Source organism: Aspergillus pseudodeflectus (assembly GCF_044049435.1).
Source record: "Aspergillus pseudodeflectus strain CBS 756.74 chromosome Unknown BJX68scaffold_1, whole genome shotgun sequence".
NCBI lineage: Eukaryota > Fungi > Ascomycota > Eurotiomycetes > Eurotiales > Aspergillaceae > Aspergillus > Aspergillus pseudodeflectus.
Genome location: NW_027263777.1, coordinates 545,927 through 560,403, shown reverse-complemented (window position 1 = coordinate 560,403; position 14,477 = coordinate 545,927). Strand labels below are relative to the sequence as shown.

Sequence of the window (14,477 nt, the reverse complement as noted above, 5' to 3'; positions counted from 1 at the left end):
ACAATTGGCCAGCTGAGCTTCCGTCAGCTACCTGCCAGAGCGACGGATGGACGTGATGTATTTGTCTCGCCCACAAGCTCATCCACACCACCTACTACGCCCCTCACAATCGCGTATTATCATTCATTCGTGAACCATCTTGATTCACAGCCAACTGCACTGTCCTTTATTTTCTCGTTCGTCGGCCGTGATCATGGGGTCCGATCCTCAGTACATCAAATACCCCGACCTCCTTCTCGCCCAACATGTCTTCAACCTCTCTAATCCAGCATGTCCTCAGACGGTACGACAGACTTCGCTAAAGAAACTTCAAGAGGCCATAGTGGAGCGAAAGATGGCGCCCTTTTATCGACATCTTGCCCACCCCGTCGAAGGCGTCCTGAACCACTCCGCTGAAGGTGTTCCCCAACCACGGTCATCGAGTGCCGGCAAACCGCTCAGCACCCTGGCGTCGCGGAGGCTATCACAAAAGATTGAATTCCCGTGGGATGAAGATTTGTATCAATCACTCGTTGAGGATAATCGAAAGGAGCTGGAAGGTTTCCAGAAGGAAGAAGACGAGGCGGAGGAAGCTGCTGGCGAAACCGAAGTGCAGGCCGCGCGAGGAAAACGTGCTGAATTCTGGGCGCGGGTTGGAGATAAGGTACGTCTAAATCGAGCTACCCCGAGCAAACGACCTCGAGCGAATGACCAATCGATGTGCTGACATCGACTCTCCGTAGGATAAAGCAATCGAGTCGCATGAAACTCTCCTGGAGAAAACGACATTCCTCGGATCGAAGATAGACCTTGTCCTCGCCATGATTCGAATCGGGCTCTTCTTCGGTGACACCTTATACGTCAAGAAGAACATTGAGAGGGCGGATACACTTATCGAGAGTGGTGGTGACTGGGATAGAAGAAACCGCCTCAAGGCATACAAGGGCTTGCATTTGCTCACCGTTCGGTCCTACAGCGCCGCTGCCCCGCTACTGCTTGACAGTCTGTCTACATTTACGAGCTATGAGCTATGCAGCTACTCTGCCCTTGTCATCTACGCAGTACTTGCGGGCTCATTGTCCTTGAAGCGAGTTGATTTCAAGGCCAAGGTTGTGGACGCACCCGAAATCAAGGCTATTCTCGGCTCGGGCGAAGACCGTTTGGCGGCGCTTACCGGCGAGATATCATCTGGCCCCGGTGCTCAAGATGAAGAGATGAAGGATGCCTCTGCCCCAGCTGCAACCACCACAATCGTCAATCTGACTGCCTTTAGTGGCAACGCTGGCATCCAGGCGGAAGTCGAGACGCCCATTGACTTTACACCTCTGTCCAACCTAGTCGGTAGCCTGTACAATGGGAATTACCGGACGTTCTTCCTCGCTCTCGCCGCCGTAGAGGACAATTTCTTGACGCAAGACCGATACTTGTACGAACACCGTGCCTGGTTTGTGCGTGAGATGAGGTTGAGAGCCTACCAACAACTCCTCCAGAGTTACCGCGTGGTAGGCCTAAACAGCATGGCTAACGACTTTGGTGTGACGGTGGACTATTTGGATCGGTAAGCTTGACAGTCCACCAAGGGTGCTAAGCAGAGAAAACTAACAACTACAGGGATCTTGCCAAATTCATTGCCAGTAACCGAATCGCATGCACCATTGACCGGGTCAATGGTATTATCGAGACGAACCGACCGGATGATAAGAACAAGCAGTACGCCGATGCTGTGAAACACGGTGATGCTCTGATCACAAAGCTGCAGAAGTATGGACAGGCGGTTCGCCTGCGGGGAAGCGAGCGAAGTTAGGTAGCCAGTCGTCGGACCATCGATGGATGGGACAAGGCAAGGTGCATTACGGCGTCGTCTGATCCATAGCGCATTGGGGGCCTCGCCATTTGAGCAGATTTCCGGTCCATACATACATTTGTCTTAGTTGACTAGAGCAAATGACAAGTTCGGAGGCTGCTGTATCATACATATCTAAAAGTGTGGGCCGATAACCACTTCGTAAGCGCGCCCATCTGGCGTCACTCGGTGTCTCCTTGGGAGCCCACTACGTTACCGTACATATTTAGGGCGTTTATTCAGTTGTCGATTCCGACTAGGTAGTATTATTATGTCCTTGTTCTCACCGAGGAGTCTTTACCGTAGTCTGAGCTGAGCGTTCTTCTTCGGCTACAGTTCAAGATGTTACAGGGAGTCATGGACAGATAGCGGCCAATGGCATCGACAACCTATCATCAGCTTAGTCAAAGTATGATGTTAGTTAATCATTCATGTCTGAAGCTATGTCCTCCGTCCAAACCGAGCATCCACGGAAGCGGCAGGCCGTTGTTCGGGAAGAGCCGGGCCTCACGTGGGGGTGGACCACTCCGTATTGGACAGCACCATCCACTGTCGACATGGCCGGTGAGCGCTCCAGAGCTGTGCTCTTCTGAATTTTGACGTATCATACCACTGCGAGAAGACATCGCTTGATCTCACCGTCTTACTTCACCGTGATGGGTGTTTCGAGGAGTCAAGATGTGCTGAACTTGGGTCAGGAACCATGGCTGAGTCAGCACCGATAATCGGCGGCCCCTCACAAATCGCCTCCAAATTTCGCGTTTCCCACCCTCAGGGTAAGTTGCTGCTTTTCCCTGTCTTGGATCGCCAGCGAGACAGCGCTCAGTTGTCCGATTCCTCCTCGCCCAGCCAATTGTCCTTCAAATCCCCGCGTTTACCCCCACGGCGGAGAAGGACCGATTGTCCGATTGGCTGTCAATACCTCGTTGCTGAAGCCTCACGGAGAAGCGCCATTCAACTCAGCATGGCTTTGCGAAGGATTGCAACCCAGATGCGGACACCGCTGTGGCGCGCAGGGATTTTCCGGCCGTATAGTGTTCAGATCGCGCGAATTTCTCAGCCTCGTACGTTCTTTGGAGGAGCGTTAGCCGCGGGAAGGTCGAAAGTGCTGTCGGGTAAGTTTGCTGCTCGGGAACCCCCGAGGAAGACCATCTCCCCTCCGCCTTCCTGGCGTCTCCATTCATCAGATCTGTGGTCTGGGCAGAGTCCACACCTCGTGACATCCTCCATGAGTGATTTAAGATCAGCCTGTTTCACCTCTTCTGAGTCACCGTGCTGTTGGACTATATATGGCACCACTCGACCAACTACTGCGTGGCCGGACTCAACCACATATTCCCACCCCACCTCCAATTCGACTACTAACCCCGCCATAATTCTACTTTAGATTCGACAATGGCTACCCGAACAGTACTCCCTACTGAATCCCAGCGTGCACTGTCGACGGCGGCTATTCGTTGCCTGAATGTGGACAACATCAACTCCAACGTCAAGGCCGCCAAGTATGCCGTTCGTGGTGAACTCGCCGTCAAAGCGGAGGAATACCGCGTGAAATTGGCCCAGGGAGACAAGTCATTACCCTTTGACAGTGTCATCTTCGCCAACATTGGCAACCCCCAGCAGCTCGATCAAAAGCCAATCACCTTCTTCCGTCAAGTCCTCAGTCTCCTCGAAAACCCTCTGCTGTTGAACAACAAGGACACCCTCCGCGCGACTTTTGGCTACCAGGATGATGTTATAGAGCGGGCGGAGAAGCTTCTTGCTGAAGTCCAGAGCGTGGGTGCCTACAGTCACAGCCAAGGTGTCCCTCTTATCCGTGAGAGTGTGGCCAAGTTCATTGAGGGGCGTGATGGATTCTCTGCCGACCCGCAGTCCATCTTCCTTACCGGTGGTGCTTCGTCTGGTGTCAACACCCTGCTCAATGTCATCTGCAATGGCCCCAGTGCTGGCGTCCTTGTCCCGATTCCTCAATACCCTCTGTACACGGCTACCTTGTCTCTTTTGAATGCGCAATGCGTTCCTTACCACCTGGAGGAACAAAAGGCTTGGGGAACCGACATCAACACCATCAAGAAGTCTTTGGAACAGGCCAAGGCTGCCGGTACCGACGTCCGCGCGGTCGTGGTCATCAACCCTGGAAACCCTACTGGCGCTTCTCTGAGCCCCGAGGACATCAAGAGTGTTCTTGACATCGCTGCGGAGGAGAAGTTGGTGGTCATTGCGGACGAGGTATACCAAACAAACGTCTTCGTCGGGGAGTTCACATCTTTCAAGAAGAGGCTGCGCGAGCTGCAGCGAGAGGCGCCCACAAAGTACGACAACGTAGAGCTGGTCTCTCTCCACAGTGTTTCCAAGGGTATGGTTGGTGAATGCGGTCACCGTGGAGGATACTTTGAGCTGGTTGGATTCGACCCCTTGGTTGCGGCCCAGGTCTACAAGTTCATTAGCATCATGCTCTGTCCTCCGGTCACTGGACAATGTCTTGTCGAGCTGATGGTCAACCCGCCCAAGGAGGGCGAGCCAAGCCACGAACTGTACCAGAAAGAGTACAGCGGCATTCGGGAGGGGCTGCACAAGCGCGCCCTTGCCCTGTATGAGGCCTTCCAGCGTATGGAAGGCGTTGAGTGCCAGGAGCCCCAGGTACATACCTCTCTTTCCCTTACTTGATTTCCGAACCGTTGGCTAATTGTGGTGCTTTAGGGCGCGATGTACCTCTTCCCCACCATTACGCTGCCTCCCAAGGCGATTGAAGCTGCTGCCGCTGAAAACCGCGCCGCGGACGAGTTCTACTGCCTTCGTCTTCTCGATGCCACTGGTGTCTGCGTCGTCCCTGGCTCTGGCTTCGGCCAAAAGGAAAACACTCTTCATTTCCGTACCACATTCCTGGCGCCTGGCACCGACTGGGTGGAACGCATCGTCAAGTTCCATTCTGAGTTCATGGCGAAATACAAATAGAGAAGTGATTAGAAGGTCGTCCGAGGCCTTTGTCACAATTGCATCATTTTCGCTATATAGATCGGCATGGATGCCGTGTTTTGGAGCGTGCTAAACGCATTAGTTGATGGACATGACTTTACATCTTTGCTCCATGTATATACCCAACTGCATAAACCAACCGTGTTTCAGGTATTCACCATTCATTCATCCATTCGGAAAGCCGGAAACTGCTGGCACGAATTGACCCATGACCGCGTAATCAATTTGGGAGGGACTCGGGAAGCTTACTCGACTGGGCGATAGTGGTAAGAATAATTAGCCAGTGCCTAGCGCATCGAATTTGGGCTCACAATTCGGACCAATAGAAGTGCCATCAAATTTCAACTTGATGCAACGAAACTTGGGAAACTTGCCAAAAAAAAAAAAAAAAAAAAAAAATTTGGATCAAAAATGCCAAGTCTTGACAAGCCTTGGATCGTTCGAAGCTTGTCTTGCATCCCTTGCATGGGTGATGGACAAGGTTCAGCATCTCAACCAGCAAGTTCAGGTGAATGACTTTACAGCGCGCTGCGCTACTTCTTACTACATTTCGTAACTCAGCCCTCACCGCTGGATTTTGTTGTCACACCGCTACAGTTGCAGATCCGGCTCGGAGAAGTAATTATGAGTAATGATTATGCAAGTTGCGACGCATGTTTCTAGTCATTCATCAACTAAAAAGACACAAGAAAAGGAAATCTATGGTGACATAATCTCCAGGCTCTATGTACAATGCAGCATTCCATGCAAGACACGAAGTTTGGACCAAATCTTTGGACAGAAGTGCTGGAAAACAGGCTATACAGGAAGTCAACTTGACACGGGGAAACCAAGGAAATAAGGTAGCATATCAGCTTTATATCGATTGAGTCTTATAGTATGACGTCACTCAGATTGGGCTAAATTGAACACAAGGCAAAAATCAGGCATCTATCATCATCTCTCATCAAGGTCGTGAAGACTTCTTGGTGTTGTCACTCAGACAGTGTAGAGGTGGTGGTAAAGCGCGAGGGATATACCGCAGACTGCAGAGGTAAAACCTCGGTCCCGTGGTGCTATTGTACCCACGGAGAGGGAAAGAAGTTGTTCTCATCCAAAGGCGCAGAATTCGGATCAAAAAGCGTGGTAGGCCAAAGAGTGTCTGCCGCCGCCGTTGTCATCGGCAAGCTAACTCCTGGGTTGACCATTGCTTTCTCAAAGACTTGGCCATCTGGCATGGCATATATATCCTGGGACGCAAGAAGCTTTTGTTCCATGCCCATGCTGGCCTGCAACTGTTGCTCTAGGACGGCGGTCGATTCATTCGCGGACTTGAGGAACTCATCAACGGAGATTGAATCTAGGTTGTTGGACGAAAGTAACTGCGCTTGCGGAAGACCAATAAACGAAGACGCAGAGCTAACACGGAAATGGTCAATATCCGAGCCTTCGCTCACACTGTTGAGGTCATGCAAGTCGTTGCCTGCGCCCCCTAAATGTGGAAGCGGTGCGAATTCATCTAGTTCTGAAATATCCCCAGAAGAAGACGGCGCAGGAATCCCGGGACCCATGGAATTATAGTCGAAGCTTGCGTAAGATGGGGGCTGCGTGTTGGTAGTCGGCATCGCCGATGAAAGCGGAATTCCCGACCAGTCGACGGCGGTAGCATTGAACCCGGCGGAACAAAAGGACAAGTCAGTGTCCGGGGACGTGAAGAATGGTTCCTTGAACGGATCTTGATATTGCAGGCCGTTTACAGGCGAGGTGTTTGTGTTCGGGAAGGTAGAATATGTCGGTAGACCAAAAGGAAGCCCAGAAGTCGCGATTGGATCTAGAGAGGTCTTCGGCATGGACATGGGAATTGAGGCCGGAACACCGCTATCAATGGGATCTTCCAGCGGCTGCGAGTTGGGGAAAAGCGACGAGAGGTCGAGTGGGGGGACAGATGTCGGAACATCTCCTGAGGGAGCAATGGGAGCGTTTTCTGGAGACCCATGTTCGGATTTGACACGACGATGAAGCCCGTAGATACCGCGCGGCTGTTCTTGTAATGTTTGGTGGCCAATTTGTTCACCCAGAAACGAGGTTTGCGTCAGGGGTAAATGATCCATCGATCGACGAGCGGCGTCAGAGGAGGCGTGAATAGTGTGAGAACGAGGGATCGTGTAGGGCAGGCCGCATTTGTGAGCCATGTCATTATGCTTGTGGGCAGGCTTATGGTGGCCGTCGCGGAATATGGTAAGAGTGCTCTCTGACTTGGTCGACGTCAATTGGGGTTTTCTAGGCGGCTCCGACGGAGGTGCAGCTGGTGGCGGCGCGACGCTAGTTTCCGGGACGGTATCTAGATGGTGTTCCTTCTTCAGCGCACAGGTACAGCGCTGTCCATGAGTGCAGCCACATTTGGGACCGTCTGTAATATTTATATCAGAAACAATGAATCAAGGTGCCGTTTCTATCATGCTCACGCTTCAGATCCCGCTTCTCTGTAGAATGAGGATCTAGATCATTTTTGTGGCTGTTCTTCTTCTTGTCACCACACTCGCACTTTGTGTGGGTTGTCCGTGACTTGCGTAGGCCGCGGCAGTGAGGGCACTGAGAGACTGGACGGCCTTTTTTGTTGATATGGGTCAGGGGGCGGTCTAGATGTGCCACGTTAGCCAGTTCCGGTTCTCAAAGTGCGATAACCAGCGACTTACCACTGTGGTGACAGCTGCTGACACGGTGACCCCGGACGCAAGCTTCACAAGCCCACTTCTCGCCATCAATAAGCATCGCCGCGGTTACTGACGTGGGAACATGCGATGATTCGCGATGGTATGAGAGAAAAGTAGGGGTTGAGGAATCTGAAGGTCGAAGAGAACAGGTATGGCAGAATAGCCTTATTCTCTTGAGCTGACTTTTGGAGAAATCTTATTTAATCGTTTTTCTTTTGTGCGACAGAAGCAATCCCAGCAGGGAAGCTCCTTGAAAAGGTAAAAATCAAAAGGCCTTCGAGGCAAGGATTGAGGGTATAGTAAGTGCGGTCCGTCTAGAACTCCAAGAAAGCAGGGTATCTTGAACGAGTATCCCAATGCACCAACCAGATCACAGAACGCCGTTTAACCTGTAAAAGGGCCAGATCGCGACTGGTGGTCGAAGACTAGTGCTCAAGCTCTGGTGGGGGTGCAATTGCGTTGGAAGCGCGAGGTCGACCCAGGTACCAGGAACGGGAGGGACAGTCGGTCTGGGGGAAGAATCGAAAAAGCCAAGCAGGCTACACCAGGTGCAACGAAAGAAGGAAAGGTCAATTGTATCGAAGGGGCCAAAGCCTACGCACCGTTTGGCGCCGGCCGTGAGACAGGACACCAAGTACCGGCTGTGGCGGCCAAGAAAAAGAGAGAAACGATCAATATGGAGGCAGAGTTGCCGTTGAAACCCTGTGAAAAGAAGAGAGGAGTGGAAAGGCGAAAAGGAAAGGCGGGAGATGGGGGAGAAGTAGTCGCTCGGTCGCTTCAGTTTGGTTCACTTTTGGTCTGGTTCGAGGGGCCGCGCCTCTGGCCGCTGTGCTGCGCCGTGCAAAAGGTTTCTTGACAATACTAGCCTCTGACGCCTCCATGCTGCGAATGATGCTGGGTTAAGTCCTGTATCAAAGCGCTGATCGGTACGGAGGCGTACGTCGTATTTCCAAGTGTGCAGCTTCCACTCCAAGCTGTTTATCAAAATTATGGGTCGTGCTGCTCTGAAGTCTGAACCATATCCACACATCATCTCAATCAGGTACACCGTCTTTGACCGTGTCTTCCTTGTACTGACTCTACGCCCCTGTGCGGTGTCAGGCTCTGCCTCGAAGAACACCCTCGCTGAGATCGGTTACCTCTCAAGCGCCCCTAGATCGGCACTAGGTCTTAATATAGGACAACAGTATTACGATAACATTACGGATGACAGAGCAGCAGGACAAGGCAAAACTCCCGACGGCGCATGGGCTCTTTCTGCCATTCTGGGCTGTGCTGGGCAAGTCGAAGGAAAATCTCGATTTTCCACCTATACGTACCTCGAGGAATTGGGCTTATTATTCCCAGTGCCTTTGTTTTAGGGCTCACGATCCAGGGAACCACTTGCAAGTGGCGGCACTTCCTCCTTGGGCTTCGTGTAAACCTGGGTCGGACCGTTGGAACTCACTTATGGGTCTTCGACTCTGGGGCAAACCGGGCCGGTGACCGCAGGCGCACACTGCTGGTTTGAGAGATAAGGGAATATGGTCATTGTTTCGACAGCCTTTTGCTCTGATTGATGAGTGTTTTGCCTAGGGTAACCGTGCTCAGGCCACCATCAGTAATTCTTGCTGTGTCAATCTCGCCACATCCCTACCAAACAACCTTCTAGAATGCGTTTCGATCTTCCATGCAGACCGCTCCTGCAATTCTGACCAGTCAATCCGTGCTGATGACATCAAACAGGGCCTTGTATCGTGCAAGGGAAACCTCGGGCTCAGCTCGCCCTGGACCTGCTTATTTCATCTCGACACAGGAATGCAACATTCTCCAGAAAGAGTTTGTCCTCGTATACAACTAGTGCGGCGTTCTGGTACTGGAATAACATGTATCATCCTGAACTTACTAGTTCTACTAGTAAATGGGGGTTTTCTTCGATGATACCATCCCGCGCAGATCAACCAAACTGGCAAAGTCCTTCAATTTCCTTCTTCGCCCATAGAAGAGATCACTTGCCCTGCTCCTGATCGCCAAAACAGTCGCAAGAAGCCTATCACTCGAGAGAGTGGAAATTTTTTACATCATCAATCATTCGTCAGACTTGGTTTCTGATCCCCTTAGTGGTAAAAAGGCACTGCAGGATGGCGTCACTGCTTTGGGGCATCTGCAGCTTTAGAGCCGACTCTCGACCGCCGGTCATGGGGCAGACCGAACATCCACCAATCCGAGTCTTTTCAGGAGTCAAGTCGGGTTTCCTCGGGTTATCTCGATCATACGAACTCCAACCCGGTCCCGTTCTTCCCTCGTTCAACTTGCGAACGGACTCTTCCGTCCTACAAAGGCACCCTCCCAAAGTCGCTTCCTACCAGCCACTGATAAAGGTCAGGTCAGCAATTTCTTCACGGGGTCATATGTTCGACCCTATTACTCGTTCAGACCATGAGCGACGGAGGATAATTGATTACTGTGTCTAGAGAGTCCTGCAGTATTAAGGACCTGCAAATTAGCAAGAACTACCCTTGTTGGAACATCCGGGGGATCTTCGTCGCCGATACAAGTGCTTCCTTCCCCAGACAGTCCCACTCGAAAGGTACCGTCTCCGGCGATTTCAACCTGTGATAGTGAATCTTGGCCAACTCCGTTGAAAACCCAATGCCAGAAGGCTGCAGAAAGGGCGCCGTTTCACCGATACTTTCGGGACAAAACAATCTACAAGCAGTACAACTATACAATCATACCCCAGCACTGACACTGAGTGCTTAATATGATTCATTCGTCCCCCAAAAACTAGCTGACAGTCTCAACGATCACAGTGCTGTCGTTGCACCAGTGTGTCCTCGTCCAATGCCGTGTCTGCTGCGTGGGGGCTGACTGCGACTGCAGTCTTCCCTTCCGCTCATGTGGTGCCTGGTGCTGCCGGTAGGTCGCAGTCCGACTGGGAGATCAGCAAGTTTCCTTGATTTCTATGTAAGAAAATCATCCGACCTCTCTCAAGCAACAGCGGCTCTTACTCGGGGCACATGAGGCAGAGCTTGTCCTACTCAGCACTTTGCTTGTTGGTGTGAAGCATTCTCGGCTCATGGCCGAGTCTACCAACAAGGAAAAGATGCCACACATTGCTCTGGCTAAGGTATTCCGGCGCCTTGATAGCGATTTGCATAAATTCCAGGTACGTATAGTATGCTGAACCTTTACATATGCGCTTTTCATGTCATGCTTTCGCTATCAAGCCTCGCACAGGGTAGCTGGCAAACTCAACCTGTTGTGCTACACATATATGGCGCGAAATATCCGCCACAAAAGACCAACAAAACAACGGATAGCTAGTTGATATATCGAATATGCAATTTAAATGCTCTTGATATATGGTTCATGTTGTTCTTTCCTATAATAGATTGCCGGGGGAAAAGGCCATCGCCAGGTGAGGTTGACGCAACATTTATACTGAGGAATGTGATTTGCGTCAATCGCCTCACATGCAAAGCAGCGAGCCATCAGAGTCGAACAAACATGGACAATTCCATCTCGAATTATCGGACATCTTCGAAAAAGGCCCACCAGAGATCCAAACCGCCTCTTCTCCGATCTTTTTGAGGTTCTCTGGGCCGTAGTAGGGAAATAGTATTAATCCGTCTCGCTGGACGCAGAAACAAAAAGCCGGGCCTCCGTCGGCGCGATCAGCCCCAAGATGTAAACTATATCATCGACCACAAGACGTCGACAGATTTAGAGACCGTCGACAATTCTGCATCAAGTCGCGCGACCATGTTTGCTGTGTCCTACTTTCTACGCCGAGGGCACTCGGCGCTAGCCCCTTCAAAAAGCCCCCCGCCCAAGTAAAATTTAGCCTGTAGTAAAACCTTGCCTGCTGGCCTCGCGTTTTCTTCGTCCTGCAACTCCCTCTGGTTTCTCACCATCATTCGGAGCTTCGCTCCACCATCAACCACCATCAATTCCACGCCTTCTATTACCTTCAGCTACTATGAATTCCCGCGAGCACTCCGATATGCCTCCGGCCCCCTCCTATCCATCCCCCAACGCGGCGCAAATAGGCCAGGGCACCATGCAGTACTACACAAACCGTCAGTTGACAACCGACGAACTTTTGTCCGCCGAACTTTCGCGCGAAACTTCTGGGCCCGGCATTAATGACGGCTCGAGCAATGGGGTTCACCACGGCCAATCGATGGTTTTGGGATCGTCCAATGCTGGTGGCGCCGACATGGGTCGCCCGTCCTCACCGGACCAGCACCAGCAGCAGCACATGCTTCCATTTCCGCCGAGTCAGCAGGTGGGCGTTGACCCAAATCACGACCTGAGCTATGGAGACCAGAGCGCTAGAAGGAAAAGGACGAAGATTTCGCGAGCTTGTGATGAGTGTCGGCGCAAGAAGGTACTTGATCGGATTGTTTTGTTTTCATGCCTCGACGCGACAAACCGTACAAGATCTAATGTGATGGCCTCGATAGGTTCGTTGCGATGCCAGTTCCGAATCTGGAGTCGAAACCTGCTCGAACTGTCGCCGTCTCGGAGTCGTTTGCCAATTCAGCCGTGTTCCTATGAAGCGTGGTCCGAGTAAAGGGTAAGACCAGGGATTTTCTCTTCGCTATTGCTCAGCTCACAAAGCGACAATAGATATATCAAAGAACTTGCGGAGCGCTTGCACACCCTCGAGAGCCAGATGCAGCCTGCTATGGTTCATCCGGATATGCCTTACCAACCGATGAACGACGCGCCTTCTCCGAGAGCGTATCAAGACTTCTCGTCGCCTATGGATGCGGGTGGAATCGGTCGCAAGAGGACATACTCTGTTTTTGATGGGCTACCAAGCTCATCAATTACACAACCTCCGTTCACGTCGCGTACCCAGAATGCATTCGGTGAGTATTTAATGCCGTTTCTTACGGAACTACCCTACTGACCGTGGTAGATGCGGGCGAAAATCCTACGGACCCGTTCAACCCTGCCGTTATCACCGGTTCGGCGCCAAAGCCTGGGAATCTTTTCTGGTCAGGTAATGAGGGCGAACTTCCCACTGGGCTAGAGATTCCCGATATGCCGAAGCAAGATGAAGACATGACCCCTTTGATGGTAGATGAGGGAGCTCTTAATGCGTAAGTTTATCTCTGATCTTGACAAATTCATTGTCTTCTAACAGAATCCAGGTATTATGAGAAGGTCCACCCTATCCTTCCCGTCTTACCAAACTCAAAAGACCGTCTCCTAGCACAACTGCATCAATGCACTCGTGAAGTGCAGGAAATCTTTCTGTACAGTCTATACACCTTGACACGCGTCAACATTGATCGGGTTACCGGTACCTTCGAAAGAGTTACATCTTACGATAATGCGCAAGATCTTCTTCTCTACTACACTCGGCAGCCGGCCCTGGTCCGATCAACAGGTGTGAATCTGATATGGTTCCAAAGCATGCTCCTTATGATCCTTGATTGCGACTCGCGCGGGCCAGATAACTTTGTTCTAAAAGACGGCATACCGAAGCATACGCTGCTCCAGTCTGCAACGAAGCTCGGCTCGGATTTAGTGAAGAACCTTGGGCAGTTGAAGTCTAAGCGCTCCTCGGATCCTGACATCGACTCAGAAGCGAACCTCGCCAGGAGAAATTGGGTATCTTTGATTATCTTAACGCGATGGTACGCCATCAGTGTCGCTGACACTGGCATCCTTGGAACCTCTGACATAGGTGGGCGCGAAGATGAAAGAGTATTGGGCGGGGTGACCGCTGGGATCGCCTGTATGTCAAGCGCATCCACCCCCATTACCATCTATTAAGACTAATGTAATGCTCACAGCATATTCCTCGTTCTTGAGTGAAATGGTGACCCTGGCAGCGACCGAGCATAACGTTTGCCAGACTAACACTGGGATCGGACGCGTGGTTGGCGCAAACTTGGCAGCGTCCCTTGAGCGCCTGTCTGGAATCGACGATTTTCATAGAACACCGGAGGCTGACTTAAACGGCCAATCTAGTGGCTTTGTTGAAAGCTTGCAGAACCAACTTTATTGGACTACTCGGTTACTGATCAAGCGACACATCTTTGTTCATAGCCCATACGAGATTGTGTACAGTGCCGAAGAGGTCGTCAACGAATTGTACAAGGCCAGCGCGCAATCGCGTCAGACGACCCCTTTTGATATCCACAGTTTGGCTCTGGCAACGATGACTCTTCTCGAAGCGTCGGTTCTACCGGAATACGCCAACGAATGCTGGGAATCGCTTGCAAAGGTAGAAGAGATTCTCGACCAGCGGGAGAAACGGGCTATAGGGGCCTCAGAGTTTGGTGACGTCTTCCACACTGAGAGCTGGGATGCTAAGATTCGCCTTTTCCTCGAATGGCGACGCACCAAGTCACAGGAATCTCAACTCCACGATCCCAGCTTGGGCAAAGTTGGCTCTTCAGCGCCGCCTGTTGTAGGACCAAACGAACAGCGCTCTCTGCAGCACCTCGCGGATCTCGCCGTGGGCGCCGAGGGATCAGTTGCCGCAAATGCGTCGCCTCCACCCCCATCGTCAATTCCTCCGGTTGATGAGATAACAAGCGGACAGAACCTTGCATCCGCCCTGCCACCACAGGGCCGCATCGCTGTTGACTTTACTCTCCTTACGAAGGAGGGATATCTCAACGTATTTTCCGGCTTGATCTATCGTCGGCCTCGCTAAGTTTTACCCGCTTGTCAGTTGATTAGCTTGACGTGTCTTGATCTGACTACGCAAATTTTCTGCGCTCAACAAGCTGTAATGCGAAGAATTTGTTGTTTCTTAGGGGTTAGGTGGTTATTGCGTGTTTCTTCTGTATTCTAACAGTTGTAGAGCTATGCGGACAGGCATCTATTCCTCTGGTGATCGCACCAGGATACACTTTGTATTTGTTAGGCTCCCAAATCTAAGTTATAATACTCCCCGTTCTCTTTCTTTTACTCAGCTCCGTATACTCATCGTAATCAATCACAAAAAGAAAATAGCCCCATTAGAACATGAATGATGA

At 51.4% G+C, this 14,477-nt stretch overlaps 5 protein-coding genes across 5 annotated transcripts; 4 read left to right on the top strand and 1 right to left on the bottom strand.

The window, feature by feature from the left end:
- The first annotated feature begins 66 nt into the window (after positions 1-66).
- Positions 67-1,963, top strand: BJX68DRAFT_5722 (proteasome regulatory particle lid subunit RPN7). Its single transcript, XM_071049422.1, has 3 exons — positions 67-643; positions 723-1,537; positions 1,591-1,963. The coding sequence occupies exons 1-3, from the start codon at positions 194-196 to the stop codon at positions 1,781-1,783; spliced, it is 1,458 nt and encodes a 485-aa protein (XP_070905565.1). The 5' UTR covers positions 67-193; the 3' UTR covers positions 1,784-1,963.
- Position 1,964: 1 nt separating this feature from the next.
- On the top strand, positions 1,965-3,440 carry BJX68DRAFT_5723 (uncharacterized protein). The gene is made up of 2 exons (XM_071049426.1): positions 1,965-2,386; positions 2,521-3,440. Exons 1-2 carry the CDS (start codon positions 2,254-2,256, stop codon positions 3,207-3,209), a joined length of 822 nt encoding a protein of 273 aa, XP_070905564.1. The 5' UTR covers positions 1,965-2,253; the 3' UTR covers positions 3,210-3,440.
- Positions 3,065-5,204, top strand: BJX68DRAFT_5593 (putative alanine aminotransferase). The gene is made up of 3 exons (XM_071049394.1): positions 3,065-4,462; positions 4,523-5,064; positions 5,125-5,204. Exons 1-2 carry the CDS (start codon positions 3,218-3,220, stop codon positions 4,775-4,777), a joined length of 1,500 nt encoding a protein of 499 aa, XP_070905563.1. The 5' UTR covers positions 3,065-3,217; the 3' UTR covers positions 4,778-5,064; positions 5,125-5,204.
- A 649-nt stretch (positions 5,205-5,853) lies between these two features.
- Positions 5,854-7,549, bottom strand: BJX68DRAFT_260293 (copper fist DNA-binding domain-containing protein; the record flags this gene model as incomplete). The annotated part of the gene is made up of 3 exons (XM_071043854.1): positions 5,854-7,187; positions 7,243-7,416; positions 7,474-7,549. 3 exons carry the CDS (start codon positions 7,547-7,549, stop codon positions 5,854-5,856), a joined length of 1,584 nt encoding a protein of 527 aa, XP_070905562.1.
- Positions 7,550-11,452: 3,903 nt separating this feature from the next.
- Positions 11,453-14,152, top strand: BJX68DRAFT_251477 (putative C6 finger domain protein; the record flags this gene model as incomplete). Its single annotated transcript, XM_071042389.1, has 6 exons — positions 11,453-11,863; positions 11,940-12,052; positions 12,106-12,350; positions 12,401-12,584; positions 12,636-13,225; positions 13,284-14,152. 6 exons carry the CDS (start codon positions 11,453-11,455, stop codon positions 14,150-14,152), a joined length of 2,412 nt encoding a protein of 803 aa, XP_070905561.1.
- Between the last annotated feature and the right edge of the window lie 325 nt (positions 14,153-14,477).